The following is a 17,114-nucleotide window of genomic DNA, read 5'->3' on the forward strand; positions in this document are numbered from 1 at the left end:
CCTTGTGATTCTTTTTTCTTCTTTTATGCATTTGTACAGATATCTTCAAGTGCAAATTCTACAAAGAGAAGTATGTAAAATTACAGATTCTTTCCATAGGGTGTAGGTGTGTTCCTTTAATGCTTTTATGACTAAACTAGTTTATTTCAGTATATTTTAGTTCAAAACCAAAATGAGTTTAAATTCCTTAAACTGAAATAATACCTTTGAAGCTTCTGGCAAACCTATGGCAAATATAACAATTCCATGGTTCCACACCGAAAACAATGATAATTAAAGCTGTTTTTAAGTTGAGCTGATACACATGTTGGATCGTTACACAAAGGGTGATCCGAACTCCTGAAAACTAGGTCAGGTAGCAGCATAATGTAATTGCTTCTGTCTTCTTCTCTAAAGCTTGTAAGGTTTTGTAACTTCTTATTGGAAACCTGAAAATGCTGGTGTTTGAAGGGTTATTAACCATTCCTTTTACTCTACCCATATCTTATGCAGACTTTAATTCCTTCTTATCAAAGTTAGGTGATTTTCTTGAAGTTCAGAGCCACAGTGTGTTGCTCTTGAGCTGAGTAAGAGCTAAGCACACTTGCCAAACAAATATCAGATCAGTTTATTTAGAAGACTAACAGGATAGGTACCTTGTTAAAAATCAGAAAATAAAAATCCTTGCAGTTGTCTCTAAAGGATTGGATTAAAACTTAAACTGAATATTACTTGTGAAAAATAACTGTCTGGGGTATACATCATTATTTTTCTTTGTTTCTACTTGATTAGCCCAGTTCCATTGACAAGTTCAAATAGCCATTCTCCTGAGTAAAACTTGCTGCTTTTTTTTTTTTAATGCCTGCTATTAAAGAGAATCAGTTATCTATTTCAAATAAATAACATCATGCCACTGTGGGTAATCTGATCATCAGAAGTGATGAAAAATATGTTTTACGGGTCTTGAAACATTTTTGGTCTGTTACTTAAGACATAATGAGAGGTTTTCTAGTTCTAATGGAAGTCCTTATATATAGCTGATATGAAGTAGTAGTGAACTCCCTGTATATGCTTCTTTGGGGGTGGGTGGGTGTTGAGGGTGTTTTGGTTTGGTTTTTGTTGTTGTTGGTTGTTTGCTTTTTTTTTAAAAATAATTTCTATGGCTCTCAATTTTTTGCTTGAGCGATGTTTGTACTATTGAAATAATTAATTTGAAATTCTGAATCGCAGACTCTTTATGAAGAGCACAGTCAATTTTTTTTAATATTAGTTGTAAATAAAAGACTCAGTCTATTAATAGAGCAGTAGATTTTCTTGCAACCTCATTGTGACTTTTAAATTTCTTAATTTTTTTTTTTTTTCAGATATAAAGCCAGCTAATGTGTTCATCACAGCTACAGGGGTAGTAAAGCTTGGAGACCTTGGACTTGGTCGATTTTTCAGCTCCAAGACCACAGCTGCACATTCTTTAGGTAAGCTCTCTCCGAGATACAGGCACTGGGGAGGTGGAAGTTGTTACACGGTGGGAATACTGTGCTCAGTCAGGAGGAGGAAGAGAGAAGGTTCAGGTCCCGCTAAAGCTTTTCTTAAATAATAATTAAAAAAAAAAAGTCATCATCATGGACAAATATAGACAAGCTGGAACACTCGGGTGTCACTTTCGGCAGTATAGCTCAGTTTGGTGTTTTTTCCCTTTTTTTTTTTCATTTCCCGTTTGTTTGACTCATTTAATGTATGTTCCTGGCTCAAAACAAGTCTTCATGACAGTAGTGTTTTCTAGAAATGCTAGGAAAAATAAGATCGCTAATACAGATGCATTTTTAAAAATTCGTTTGAACATTAATCAGCGTTGGAAAGAACCTAGTAATTCTGTGTGCCTGCATGGGTAGCATTGACGGCACGTTGGTTATATGCTTCGAAAGGGGTTAACAGAGGAACTGCCCTGTTTTAAGGTGGAGTTTCTCAATATAAGCTAAATAAGTCAAGGAGAGATCAGAATTAGGCTTTATAGACCGTAAAGACTTTAAAAACAAAACCAAAAACCCAAACCAACAAAAATAAATCCCAGAAAACTGATTTTTGTAAGAATAGCAAAAAACTTTCTGAAATGCGCAATTTATTCTTTGCTAGCACATTAAAGAATAACATTGTATTATCTTTTTCCAAATAAAATTTTCATATAACTTGCATCTTTTGAGTAGCATGTGGAGACTAGGGTGATTAAGAAGCCTTTAAAGAAGAAAAAATACAAATTTGGCAGATATTTTAAGTGTAGGGAATGGACAAATGACAGAATCTAAGATGATCTGAAAAAGAGAAAAACTTTGTAAATAAAGTAGCATCTGCTTTAAAGAGGAATGTAAGAATTAGTGTTTATCGTATGGTTATGGTTTGGCTTTTTTTTTTCCCAGTTAAGAAAAAAAATTCTTTTCCCCCACTGAAGTGGGTGTGTTTAGTGGTTGCTGAATTCCAGCCTGTTCACTGGCTGCAAAGGGTGTGAAATGAACTTTTAGACCCCTCAAGAGCAGGGCCTGTGGTGGCAGCATCCAGAATTGTCTCCTGTTGCTTGTAAAGGGTATTAAGGCAGGCAGAGCACCTGACTGATACTTGAATACAGATAGGTAAAATCAATCCAAATGCTGCTCAGTGAGAATTTTTAACAAATGACAGTGACAATTCTGTAATTAGGCATCTGGATATTTTTATATGTTTGACGAGAGTGCATGATAAGGAAGACAATGTCTAAGAAAACCAAGAATTGTTAAGTAATACTTGTAATCCCTATTTCAGGGCCATGGGAGGACAAACAAAGAATTGTGTTTGCTCACATACTGATGTTTCTAGTTAGACTATGAAATACCACGCTTCTTGGATTAAAATATGCCGTATTTATCATCACCTCTTAATTTAACTTTATTCAGATAGTCCCAGTTATCAGTACGATTAGAAAAAGAGATAAGATTGATGTTCATCATGTTTGTACCACATTTGAGGTGTGGGCGATACTTGGGTTTACAGCCAAAAAACCCTATTTTAGAAAGGAGATTTTTGATGTGAACCTTACTTCCCTGTCTTCCAGAAAGCCTTTGGTCACTCTTTTGTGCCTTCCTGTTTTTATCATGTCTGGTGCATACTGATACTGGCATGGTCAAAACCATGAGTAACTGCTGAGGCCTGAATAGGACTGAGGTGAAACTCAGACACAGATGTGCAATCTTGCATTAATGAAAAAGAGAAAGAGCCAGAGGAGAGGCAGTGAGACCAGACTTGAAGTGTGCTCGGGTTCCGCCTCAAAGTTCAGGTATTAACGAACGGTAAAGATCCGATACTAGTTCATGTGCTGCACATGTGCTGCTGTTCACGCTGCCACCGGAGCCCAGTGGCAGCACTGCGGGGATCTTATTTGTTGTAGCTGGCTCCTGCTCCTGCCTGCGAATGGAAGAAGGATGTAAATGAGCAGTGTGAAGAGGGAGCTGCTCCTGGACTGTATTTGCAGGAAGCTGCAAATCCTAATCTGTGGGTAGGAGCACATGAAGAAGGCAAAAGTCAGTTGTGAGGGCGGGAGAGCTACGCTTGCGTTCTGAGGCAGAAGTCAGGAAGTTAAAGAGGAACAAACTGCTTCAGCCCTGGGTTATTTTGGTTCGTTGCAGGGGAATTGTTGCAAAGGGACTGAAGGCTGAGCTAGAGTTAAAAACAGTGTAAAACCCCCAAGCCCTTTAAAGCTCAGCTCTTACAAATACAAGAGTCATCCAGAGACCTGGGGAATAGGGGGATGGAAGCTTTATTTCCAATGTTGGGTGCTGTGTCTTGGTAGAGGAGCTGTTATTTTTTATTTTCTTTTCCCCCCATCTCTTCTTGCATTTCCCTCTTAATGTCAGAATTCAGCCTAGCAAAAAGGTTTTGTTCAGCTGTTAACTTAGGCTACAGTGGAGACAGTGACGCTGTGATTTATCATGTCACTAGCAGAGACCACTTTTTAAAATGAATTTGTCATGCAGTTTCTGATGCTGGCTTTCCTGAAATTTCTCTCAAAGTTGTATCTTTTTATGATTCCCCAAACCTTTGGTGCACAAAACCCGGTGAATTACAAACGTATTATGTGTAGCAATTTATACTTGTTTACAGGCTTTATAAAAATTTCAGTAGCAAACTAGATTCAGGCTTTCAGAGATAAAGAAATGTACTAAAATTTTCATTAGCTACAGCTTCTAACTGCTAATTAGGAATAATACTGATTTAATTAGAATACTTGCTGATGGTCCATTTGAAACAAATGAAAATACTGTGCTGGACAGGGTTTGTTAACGTTCTTAACCCTTTCTATACAGCCTTATCAAAACAGCTGAATTTTCTGTTGTGGTGTGCGTATAAATTTTTGAAAATAGAAGATGCTTCTTCCAAAAATACAAAGGAAAGGGAGGCATTTGGTGTTGTCGATTCGATACGAACTTGACAAAATTTCTTGGTTTCAGAAGAGTTTATATTAGAAAGGGGGAGATGATCCAAGAAAGGCTTCTTATTCATTTCCCTGTGACTGAGTGTTAGGGTTTTTATTTTTGTTGTTTTTTTTAATGGCTGAATGCCAGGCCTTATGCTCTTTGATGAAATGGCAATTCTGAGGCCAGCTCATGGAAATGTGCATTTTTTTAATCTTTGTCAGCTATTCAGTGGATTTAAGGATGGGCCATATTTTAGTATTTCAACTGAAAAAAAAAAAAAAAAAAAAATCACTTTCAGTTCTCCAGTGTGTTTGTGCTCGAGGACTGCACAGTATGCAGTCCAGGTGGATATTGCTGCCATGATGCGAATACCTTCTTGCGGGGCAAAGGAGCAGATCTGCAATCTTAAAATGCTTGAAAGAGAATGATCATCTGTATTGAATTCTGGTGTTTCTTCTGTGGTTTGACAACTTCTGTCATTTCCATGGTACTCCTGTCCCCAGCACAGAGCTACGTTATGAGGGATTTGACTGTAAACTCACGCAGGTTGTGGGGAATAAAATACCTTGTAAAAATGTGTGCAAATACTCTCCTTCCCTCTTACATATGGATCTCTAACCCAGCAGAGGGTGCTGGGGTGGTGATATGCAGCACCGTTTTGCTGTGAAAAGAATAAGCTCCACTTTCATAATCTCAACGAAACCGTTCCGAGAACCTGCACCCTCGGTGTACAGGAAGGCTAGCAGGGACGACTGCAGCTGATTCATTGCAGTCATCAAAGGAGCTGAATTAAAACAGCTGTTAGTTTATGTACAAAAACCTGAGATCTCACAATAGTTTGAAAGCTGAAGGTAAATTATTGTGCTGTTACAATACTATGTTATAACATAACCCAAGATATTTATAGATCGATTTCTGCAGTTAGACTGCTTACATAATATAGGCTAAGTTGCAGAATTACTTTGGATAAGTGCAGTATTTTACATTCCATATCTGTGACTGAAGATGAACCTATAACTTAGAAATCTCCTACACCTGTATTAAAATAAATAGGTAAAAAAAATAAATGATAGTTACGGAGAATTTGTTGTGTCAGTGGTTGGTTACCCTCACTTTTCCATAACTGCAGCTTTTTTGTGACTTAGTTTGTCTGTCTTCAGCATCAACCATTCACCTTGTTAAGCACTTACATGTTGTGTTGAACTCTGTATTATAAAATTTCTGTGCTCTCATGGACATTAAGTCATTCATAAACACTATCTTTTGATTACTTAAATAAATTAGACCTTTTTTTTTTTTTTTTGAAGCTGAAGTCTTGTTTTGGAAATCTTTGAAAATCAGAAGAGTTACTAAAGTGATTTTAGCCCCCATCCTGAAGTTGGGTAGTTATATATTCCAATGCATGGAATGTCAGTAATAATTATAGGGTCTCTTTTAAAACTAGTCTGTTAAACACCTTCTGAATCAGCCATTACATTGTTTTGTGCAAGCAGTACTAATATTTACCAGGCCGATTTTTCTCCCAGATTAAAAATGCTTAATAGTACTTAGGGCTAGTTACCATATTTCATTCAACTCCTTGATGCTGTGTCGGTTTTCAAGTGAACACGCTCTCCTCTTTAACTCAGCTGCGGTGTGAGTTATGTGTTTATGCAGGTAATAGGATGGACTGTTTGCATCATAACTCCCTTCTTCATAATAGTTTCTTTGCCTCTGATGCTTCAGATACAGTTTCCTGCCCCCTAATAACCACCATTTCCATTATGTCCCTTGCCTCTCCCAGTAGCAGAAAGCTTGCATAAAGAAACAACACTTTCTGGATCTGCAGCATCTTTGAAGGGAGGGAGCTCCAGAGCAGCAGCAGATTCTGAGGAAGCCATTTATTTGACCCAGGCCATTTTCAAGGAGATTACCGTTCACACCTGCAGGTTATCGGAGATGTACAAATGCAGTGAATAGAACGCTAAAGTTACAGATTTTTGTTCTTAAAAATGTAGGCCCCTTAATGTATTACGTCTTTGTCTTGTATTATCCTACTTCTGTGTCTTTAGATGAGAAAATCACATGTCTTTATAGTATTGTGATGTCGTATTTCACTTAACAGAAAAAATAATGATCCAGGAAGGAAATATAACATAATAGCACCTGGTAGTAGCTTGCCAGCAGTACAGTGCTACAAACCGAGATTTAAAGAACTACATAGCGTTTTAAAGAACTGTTGCAATGCCTTCAGTAGTGCCTGAATGTCAGAATAATGAATGTTTTGTGTTTTGTTCGGTTAAAAACAGTTTACAAGTAGTAATGATGTCTAGCTCTTCAGGTTGTTTTTGTGATTCAATGACTAACATAACTGTAATTTCAATTCCTTTTACTTGTTGGTCATCGGGGGCTTCAGGTTGTATTGCAGTTAAGGTGTTACACTAGGCTAAACGCTGTAAAATGATAGCATTTGTTCTTCCTTTTCACTATCATCAATCTTTCACAGTCATATCAGACCCCTAATGTATCAGCAGGCTTCCCAGAGCTACTGGTTAAAATTACCTTTGCTTTTGGTAAACTATGAACCTTCAAACCTCTGTGTTTTCAGCTGCCCCCTGTGGATTCTGTGAAGCCTGTTTCTGGCGCATTACTCACTGCCAGCGACTCGCGTGAGGGCTCAGAGCAGCAAAGGCAGCGCTGCTGTAACCAGCTACGAACCACATCATTACTATTAAACTTCTTTTTCGTTGTTAGATGAATTCTGCCAACAAAGCATCGTAATATACTAAACCAGTGCATTAATTAATGGATGCAAAATACAGCTATACAGCTGAAAGTTTTCAGAGGTGCCCAAGCTCATGAGTCCTTAGACTAAAAAAAAAAAATTCAAGAGGGAAATACAACAGTCAGGATAATAAAAATATGAAAGCGATGTCATGCCAAATGTTATTTAATTACAGTTTCCAATTTTAAGATAGCTGTCATTAAACTCCTGTTAAAGTATTGCTGTTGATACACTAGGATAAGAGTTGCTTCTGGATATTCTGGTAGCTTTGGTGTTGCAGGCAGCCCATCTGTGTGCTTATTCTCTCACAAGGAAAAGACCATCCCTCTTGACCATTCCACTGCTGTGGGTGAATCCGAACATCCCATGAGAGGAAATGTTTTTCACAGTACTCTGTCACTTCGAGTTGCCTTTTCCCAGCCTTTCTCCTTTTAAGCTCTTGATCTTTGGCGGTCTCGGCTCAGAGCTGCAGTGATTCCTCAGGCCAGCGCTGAGGGGGCCTCTGGGGAGAGGGGCTGCAGCCCCCTCCGCTTTCCCGGGGCTGGAAGTCTCCCCTGAAATATTTAGGGAGCCAAATCCATTGTAGGATGCAATATAGGACCTCTGTCCTTGCATATCTGTTAGAGAAGCATGTTCTCAGTTTACGTTGGTTTGGAATACTGTTTTCAGTGTTGTTTGTCAAGGAGATCAGTTGAAATGATGGGTTACCAGCAGCTGTGGGCTGACCTCCCTAAGAAAGTGTGACATACTTGGAGATGTCAGCCTTTCTAAAGATAGGGCACATTGTCAAAGCAAAACCCTTAATTTTTGGAAATGATTAGAGTAAAACGATTAATCTGGTTAATTAAAACTATTAACCTGATTATTCAGATTTGGAATGAATTACGTATTCACTATATCTTTGTTTCAAGTATTCATACAGACATGAATTCTCAATAGACGAGGCTAATTCAGAAGTGCAGAAGTGACATGAGATCTTTGTGTTAAATAAAATAGTGCGAGGTTCATACTCTAATTTTCATAGTTTGCAGTGAGACTGCTGATTTTAATCTCTGGCTGCGTTACAAGACGTTTTGTTTCGAAACAAGGTCAACTTGAATTGATGGAATTGTTGGTTGTCATCATCAGGATTCAGTGCTTAAGAAAATATTCCACACAAAATTGAAGTAAAAATCTACATAGATCTGTGACTGCATTGCTATTAGGCAGTCATTTGGCAGGGATATGGGGAGAAAGTTCAGAGACAATGCACCAAAATTGACGCTACTGTTATTTTTTGTAACTTCTTTTTTTGTTGATCTGTCACATATGAACCCATCACTCAAATACTTCCTTTTTTTTTTAAAGTCTCTCTTTTTTTTTTTTTTTTTTTTTTTTTACAGAGCTGAAACATCTCTCAGAATTTCTCTCTTCCAAGTATCTTGTGACACAGATGGGTAGGGTCTGATTAAAATCAAGGGGAGGGATGTCCTGGAGTATCCAATGTAAATTTGCTCTGGGACAGTCCTAGTAAATGCTGCTTTTCAAGAGCAGAGATGTCTCCAGAGCCCACAGCTCTGAGGCAGGATTAAGCTAGGACAGCCACAGATTTGGGAGCTGAAAAGCCCTTGCAGAGCCCAGTCCTGCAGCAGATGGCCAAGCCGCTTGTAGGAACCTTGGCTTCTGCTGGGCTTGCAGGTTTTCCTACCTTCCTCTCTGGGAAGCTGAAGATCCCGGATTTCAGGCTCAATTTTACTTTCAGATATTCAAACTAAATTGTGTTTATTAGTTTCAAAAGCAGCTTTTTCAGATTTCTGTATTTTCAAAAGGAAGAACAGACAACTCATTTAACCATAAAAAAATAAATAAATAATTCAAGCCATAGAAGAGAATCTCTAGCTGTTGTTATTTCCAGCCACAATGATAACAGTTTGGAAAGGAGCAGGGACATGTGTGTGTGTGCGTGCGTGTAGTATGTTTCCCTTGGTTCTCTTCAGAAGAAAGTAATTACTTTCGAGCTTCTTGAAAAGCAAAAATTAGAAGTATTCTACAACTGAGTAATTCTGGTGATTAGATATAGTGAAAATAAAGCTGCATTGGATGAAATAGATATCTAATTCGTGTGTATTTCTATCAAACCAAAGAGTCATAATTATGAATTGAAATTATATGTGTAGCAAAATGAGAATATAGAGGACGAAAAATGTTTTTCAGCCAGGAAAAGTGTACTTTTACTGCTATACAATGACAGAAATTTTCATTCAAAAATACTTGTGTATTTATTGCAGTTGGTACACCTTATTATATGTCTCCAGAGAGAATACACGAAAATGGTTACAACTTCAAATCTGACATCTGGTCTCTAGGCTGTCTGCTGTACGAGGTAATATTGATATATACAATGAGCTTAATAATACTGTTGTGTTCCCCACCCCCTGCCCCGCACCCCCCAAGGTATTAAGTACTGGTTTAGGATCTATTTCTATATTTTTGTGGTTTAGAAAAGTCTGTAGCATTGTGGAAAAGCTACTTTTCAGCTATTGTACATCTGTCTAATATTAGCAATGAGAACTCTTAGGTAATTTTAGCATATGATATACTTTTATTTGTGTGTTACTCAGGACTTGCCTTTTACTGGGCTTGCTACAAGGATTTTACAGCAATTTGTTGAAGATGGGGCATAACTGAATGATTAATAAACAAATAATGGCAAGCACATATAAAATTGTTCTGGGTCGTTTAACGGCCTGTGCTGATTATACGATTTTGGTAATAAATGCATTGAGAAATAGTTGGACTGACTTAAGTATGTAACAAACACTTTCAAAAACTGCAATATAGTTACTTTATTGCAAGTTTAATTTATTTAAAATTATTTAAAACCTCAGTAAAATAACAAGGAAAAAAATTACTGTGTGCTTATTACTACTAGATTGGATTAGCTCTCAAGATAATGACTTCTGCTGCACAGACATGTGTAATTTTTCTATTCTTTCTTCAGTTAGTTAAACTATAATTATTGGTCAGTTTCTGTTATTAATACGGTCAAGATTAGTAGGTGACACATAATTTTAAATGATATTATATTCTGAGAAAATAAAGATACAGGGCAAATTGAAATTGAGGCCAATGAAGGTGTGAAGACCAGGTAGGCTTCTAAGGCAACTATGTCTTCAAAGTTCTTTGCGTGTCACTTGTTGATCAAAAGACTAAAATCTTGTGTTGAAGGATGCTGAAAAAAAAATTTCTGTCCATCAGCGGGGGCAGTGAAGTCTTTCTAGTCATGTTCCAGATAAAAGCTAAAATACCCAACTCCCTTTTCATTTACCTGCAAGCCACTTGCCTCAGTGAGCCAGCAGAACTCATTTAACTCATGTTCAACAGGAGCGGCACCTCCTGTTGTTTTAGCTTTTTGTAAAATAACATTATCAGCCTGTTAAAGTTGTGTGTTACTACCAGGTGTATTGTCTCCAGTAATATTAGTGTACTTCCTATCACTAACATGTTGCTTTAAATATTAAAAGGGCAAATAGCTCTATTGCAGTTGTGCAGAGTTTTCAGTTCTATGTATAGCTGTTGCTTCTAAATCTTTGGGACGATTCCCAGGAATGAAGTCCAATACCTGGTAGCAGGTATTTTGGAGTTTAAATCCTGAACTAAAACTTGATCCCATATTGGGATCCCGTAGTACTGACCATGGCAATTTCAGTGCTCCACTTCAGGCTCCTGCTTGCACAAACGTGCAGAGATAGCATAAAGGTAGATGAGGGTTTTTCAGTATTACTGCTTTTTTTCCCCTCATTGGTTTTCTTGAGGACTTTTCAAAATCTGGAAACAAACAAATAAAACCTTTGAATAACTGATTACTATATAAAATTAACACATTTTAAGGTTAATTTTTCTTCTGTGTTATATAATGTAAAGCTGTTGGATAGAAATCAGCATCACTTTTCTAAAGGTTTGTTGTTTGGTTTTTTTTTTTTTTGAACTTGCTGCTTTGATGCTGGTACAGTGTATTAAACACCTATATGAATATTAAATTTTTCTTTGATCTGGTAAATAATTTCAAAATAGCTAAATATGTTAATTCCACTGGTCAACTCAGCATCTTTAAATACCATTCTCATTTTATTTGTTTTAGAAGTTTTACCGGGATGGTATTTAAATTGATATGATGATGTGTTCATTTTTTTTCCTTATTGTAAGAATAAAGTAATTATTTGGATACTTGTTGTTGATAAATAGCTGTAGTATATGGCAACTTCTTCAACTATAGCTTTTTGGTTTTGTGGGTTTTTTGGTTTTTTTGGTTTGGTGTTTTTTGGTTTTTTTTGTTGTTTTTTTTTTTTTTTTTTTTTTAGAGGCACATTTATCCCACTTAGTTAGTTCTACAACATACCAGATGTTTCAGGTTTTTTTGGGTGGGGGTTTTTGATCATTGAAATGTAATTTTGAAATTTGAGGTACAGTAAACTCAAAAATCTTAGCATTTTCGTCTTTTTTTAATTATTATTTGAAAGTGGTTACTTAAGGTTCTTCAAGTAAGAACCACCTTATTATCCATGGTATTTTTATTATCCATGCAGTTTTGTGCTGGGTGTCTTTTTGTGACATGACTATTGCCTGGATTTTAGCATGTTTTGTTATGTTGATTTCATGTTGATATGTGCTCATATCTACTCTGGATTCTCTCCAGCTTAATTGGAGAAAAGCTGTGGCATGTTTATCACTTCTCAATAAAAGCTTAATTGCTGCTAAATGTTTTCCAGTTATGTTTTAATTAAAGTTTAGACTAATTTGCTATAGTCTATGTTGTTTTTAAAAATTATTGTTTCTAAACTATATTACAGTCTATTATTCAATGCTAAGTATGTGGCCAATAAGATATTTAAAAGTATATTTTAAAGTCTGATTTTTTTTTTAGAGCCCCAGGTATTTCTGAAACCTCAAAAACACTACCACTGGAGTTTTAATTGATATGCAACAAAGTAGACTTTACTAATTAAAATCAAGATGCTGTGCTTTTGCTACATGGACCTTTACATGGAAAAGTAGGTTTTACACATTTCCTTTTATTGTTCAGCGTAGCAATTGCATCCTTACAGGGTTGTAGGTTGGTGGCTTACAGTTCAAAAAAAAAAAAAAAAGGGGAAAAAAAAAAAAAGAGAGAGAGAGAGAGCTGCCACCAGCCCCGAAGACAGACAGTGGGCTTTCGTCCCTCAGACACCCCCAGAATACTAATCAGGAAAGTCAGACCCTGGAGGTCAGGGAGCAAGTCAATCATTCTAGCGATCGTCTCAGTGTGGAGGATCAAATTAGCCTGAAAAATTCAGCTGCTGGGAGGAGAGGGCGAGCAGCTGTCAGGGGCAGCAGCGAGATGCACTAATGAACCAGATGAATAGTGCAAAAGCTTGAAAATAAAAACAGGACAGTTGACATTTTTCATCTGTCAAAGCAGGAGATGCATGAAAATATAGTATTCCTGTTTTAACTCCTTAGGGGACATTCAGAATTTTTTTAACACTCCGCAGCATTCAAACAAAAGTACTTTTTAATGAACACCTAGAGTACGAAATGAGTATCTGTGCATTTATTTAGAATTTCTGCATGCGTACAGACCCTGCGGTTGATTTTTCTTTTTTTTTTTTCTTTTCTTTTTTGGTCTTCAGCTTGCATTTTTAACATTCTTTTTAAGGTAAGAGACAACGTCATGTAAATCCAAAAAAATAACATTGTTTTGGTAATACAGATTTTTTAGGAGTGGTGTAGGGTAGACCTGTAGTATGGTATTTGTTTTGGGAGCTCTACAAGGATTTATTCTTACTCTAAGGTAGTATGAAAAAAGTACTGAATTATTTGAGAGTGGTTTTATCACGTATCAAGTAAGCGTAAGAGAATTTTGGTAATTTTCTTCATACGTTTTCCCCCAGTGATATTGGTATTTAGCCATGAAGGAGTTAAACTGCTATCTGGAAGACCACAAGACAGATGAGAGCCATTTTCAGCTTGTCCTGTCCCTGCTGAAGCTCACTGAGTAGCACAGCATGGACTAGCGTGTTTCACACACACTCTGCCTGTCTGGGGAATGTACACATTGTCCTTCCAAAATCAAACTTATTAGCACATGTAGAAAAGGGTGACTGACTTTGGGGCAGCGCTGCACTCAAAGCAGCGCTCGTGCTGCTGCGGTTCAAAGACTTAGAAGGCTTTGAACAGAATGGAGAGATTTTTAAATGAATTTTTAAATTTGTAATCCTGCTAACCGTAGCATTTGTTTCCACCTTAAATGTCAAGTTGTAACATTTTCTGGAAATAAAGCGTAGGTTGACTAATGCTGGTCTTAAGCTTGTCATTTATTTAAGTGCTTTCCAACAGATATATTCTTATTTAAGTATTACAATTGTAAAATATAGATGTGGGTGCCAGTTCTGCACTTCTGACGATGTTTTGGGATATTTTTTTTAAAACATATTTTCAAGTAACATACTGAATTACAAAGTTTTGGGGCTTGGTTTATTTTTTTACAGGTATAGGCATTACCTGTAGTTTTCTTGCTTTAAAAAAAACCACCTGTATCGAAGTCTAGTAATAGCTATGAAGGTTACAAAGTCTACTACTGTTATCCAGCATTTTCACCATACCGTATTGCTTTAGATCACATGGTGTTTTCAAATAAATTATGTGGTTTTTTTCCAAAAGGTCTTCAGTGGAAAATTACATTGTGGTGTTTTGTTTTTTTTTCTTGTCTCTCTCATGGTGCAAGGACCCTCCACGCTCGCAGCAGTATCGGATACTACTCAATTTTTCTCATACTCTATTAATAAAGCTGTTACGGTGTACAATTCAAATACTGCAATATAAGGGTTGTGACAGGTATGACTGTACAACGTAGAATAAGCACACACAGTGGTTACAGTAATAGTTTTGGAACTTCTGGTTTAGGCATTGTGACACTTCTAAGCAGGGAATCCAGAGTTGTTAAAAATCACTTTGATTTGTTCGTATTACAGATTTTATGACAAAACAGGTTTACTTAAAACCAAAAGAAAACTGTACATTTTCTTTAAACAGATGGCCGCGCTACAGAGTCCCTTTTATGGTGATAAAATGAACTTGTACTCCCTGTGCAAGAAGATAGAACAGTGTGACTACCCACCTCTCCCTTCAGATCACTATTCAGAGGAAGTAAGTGATTTTCCTGTTCGTGGGCTAGAGCCTTGGTTTATGTAAGCTGGCGCGCTTCCAGGGAGGTAAATGAACTTGTGTGATTTTATGTTATTTGCAGATTATGCCCGTAAATGTTTGCTTGTTGAACTCGCTCAAATGTTCCTGTCAAAACAAGTCCCTGATGTGGTTTTAAATTTTGGGGGTTTAATGATGGAAACCTCATAGTGTTAGCTTCTTAATTTCATTGAGCTTCCTTGCAAGTATGACAAAATGCTTTCCCAGAATGCCCAATGATATGTTCTATGTGCCAGAATGGGATTGAATCTTACATCTGTAGTATACTTTTCTAAAAGCACAACTCTACAAGTTTATGTTGCGCAGTAAATTAGGGCACTAGCCTTGTTTCTCTAGGGGCTTGCATTAGAATAGATATAATGTAGCTCACTAGTAAAAATGAATTGTTTAGTTCCTATTTGTCTGCATTATAAAACTGTGGTGTGCCATTCGATAGAATTGAACGGCAATTTGTTTGCAAGAAAGAGTGGTTCTTGACAACGGTAATAATAAATTTCAGAGAAATACAGGCAGACATAATATAATTGAATTTGAACAATATACTCAGGCATATCACAGCCGTGTTTGTTTTAAGCTGGTAGGTAACAGTTCTTTACTGTCATTAATGCACTTAAGGGGGGGTTACTTGCTTTTTTCAGCTCTAAAATGAAAAGAAACTAAATAAGATAAATTAAATATTTTTCTTAGTGTGAGTAACAGAATGGAAAATATAAATGTTTGCTTGTTAATGTTCTGAGATGCCAGTTTTGAAATACCTTCCCACTTTGAAAAGAACAGGGCAACCTGATAGAAGCTGTAAACCAAAGGACACATATTAGTAACCAATTCTAATTGAATTCAGTCTACATGAATTAAAGATTACTTTGAAAACGCAAATAAACACGAGCACTGAAATACTTCTAATAAACATAAAGCATTGTGCAGTTTCAGTTATGGAGTAGGAGCTGTAATTCCAAACCTTAAATTTTTTTACATTCAGAGACAGTGATTGAACTATTAATAAAAGATTACTGCCCAGTTATTTTGTTTTGTTTTGTATTTATAGTGACAATTTTTCCCCTTTTATGAAAAAAAAATGGGCTTAAAAAGATAACCCAGTGACGCTACAAAGGATGTAATTTATGCACTATACCTCTTTGTGGGTTTTCCAATTAGTCCTTTTACCGGGCCTGTTTTTAATTATTATTTATTGTAGACTATAAATATGGCGGTTCATATAACCAACTTCAGAACTGGAGGCCTGGAAATACAGTAGGGTGTGAACAATAATGCAAAATGATAGCAAGAATGTCAGGGGCCGTTCTTTGTTGTGTCATTCATGCTGTCTTCCTTTTTCCATGAAGCGCATGAATATTTCACATATCTGCATCCTCATCCTCTATTCTTCTTGACTAATTTTCAGACTGTCTGAATTTGCATTTCACATGGTAGCTGATTAGGAGATGCCGAGTGCAGCAGCGAAGCCTCAGCAGGCGGTTTCCATGGTGACCTTCAGCAGGATTTTAATGATGATACCACTAGTGGTTCGTTGAAGTTGGCCTGCCTGCAGGGCTACTCCGCTGCAGCTAAGTGTGAAGTTGGATATGCGGATTCCCAGCCAAGGGGCAAATATCAAAGTCTGGCCCAGATAGAAGGTCTTAGAGTTTGGATGGGGAAAGAGATTCCACCTTTTACTTACATCCGTATAGTGTCTAGTGTTGAAAAAAACTGCAAAGCACAACATGTTACGTTTTCTTTATTTCAAAGCAGACACGTACTTCTGCACCTCGGATAAACCGCTATTTGCAAAATACACATAAGTTATTTTAAAACATAATGACAGAATCAGAGCTATGATAGGTATGAAGATAGGTACGAAAATACTTAAAAGATGTAATCAACTATGGAGACTGCAATGGGAACATTTTTTTAATGCTCTGATACGAAGAATTGTGTCTTCACTAAGGTACATGGAAAAATAGATATGTTACTTATTGCACCAAAATATACTTTTTCTTTTACTTGTATGAAAAAAATCATGTGCTGGCATGAACTGCAAAAAAAATTGAAACAAAAACGTGTTATCTGTCATACTGGGATACTGTCCTAAATGTTTCACCTGTACTGGAAATTTAGATATCAAACCTTTCATGAGGTTGGAAGCACACTCAGTGAGCAGTAAAGATCAGGGATCACCAAACAGTAAAAACCACTTCATATTTTATAACAAAGAATTTTTGGAAAGAAAAAATTTCACTGAGTGTTGATCTCTGCATCCTCTGATATGGGTGTGTAAATACTTTCATTACAAAATACAAGACAAGTGCTTTTTAGAGAACCTTTTTGTAAGTAGGTTTTAATGAGTTTTAAGATGTGACTGTTTTTCTAAATTTTGCTCTCTGTAAGAATAACCTTTTAGTATTGTATCATATTTGTGTCATCAGAAAATGCTGTGACAGAAAGGTGCACCTTAAGATAAATGGACGGATGGATAATTTTTCTTAAAACCTTTGATTAGAATTCCAAATATGCTAAGATGCATTTTCACAAAGTATTGCTTCAGCAGTAGAGTCGTAATGTTTAACTGTGGATACCTCAATTTTTGAATATTCCTGAAGAACTTCTGGTATTCAGGGTGAGTACTTGGCATTTACTGAGAGCTGTTCTGCTTTAGGGAATTCAAAGCTGGGGCTCCCTTGCCACCCCCAGTCAGTACTCTTAAAATCCTGTCA

General features: G+C 36.7%; 1 protein-coding gene across 3 annotated transcripts in view; it reads left to right on the top strand.

Annotated features, from left to right (window-relative positions):
- The window catches only part of NEK7 (NIMA related kinase 7), a 79,913-nt gene that overhangs the window by 50,628 nt on the left and 12,171 nt on the right, over window positions 1-17,114 (top strand). For all 3 annotated transcript variants that reach the window (XM_074597076.1, XM_074597078.1, XM_074597077.1), the window contains 3 exons: window positions 1,344-1,451; window positions 9,450-9,544; window positions 14,233-14,346. In XM_074597076.1, coding sequence (XP_074453177.1) covers window positions 1,344-1,451; window positions 9,450-9,544; window positions 14,233-14,346 — 317 coding nt within the window. The remainder of the gene's footprint in view (window positions 1-1,343; window positions 1,452-9,449; window positions 9,545-14,232; window positions 14,347-17,114) is intronic.

Source organism: Larus michahellis, chromosome 8, assembly GCF_964199755.1.
Source record: "Larus michahellis chromosome 8, bLarMic1.1, whole genome shotgun sequence".
In the NCBI taxonomy this organism is placed as follows: Eukaryota; Metazoa; Chordata; class Aves; order Charadriiformes; family Laridae; genus Larus; species Larus michahellis.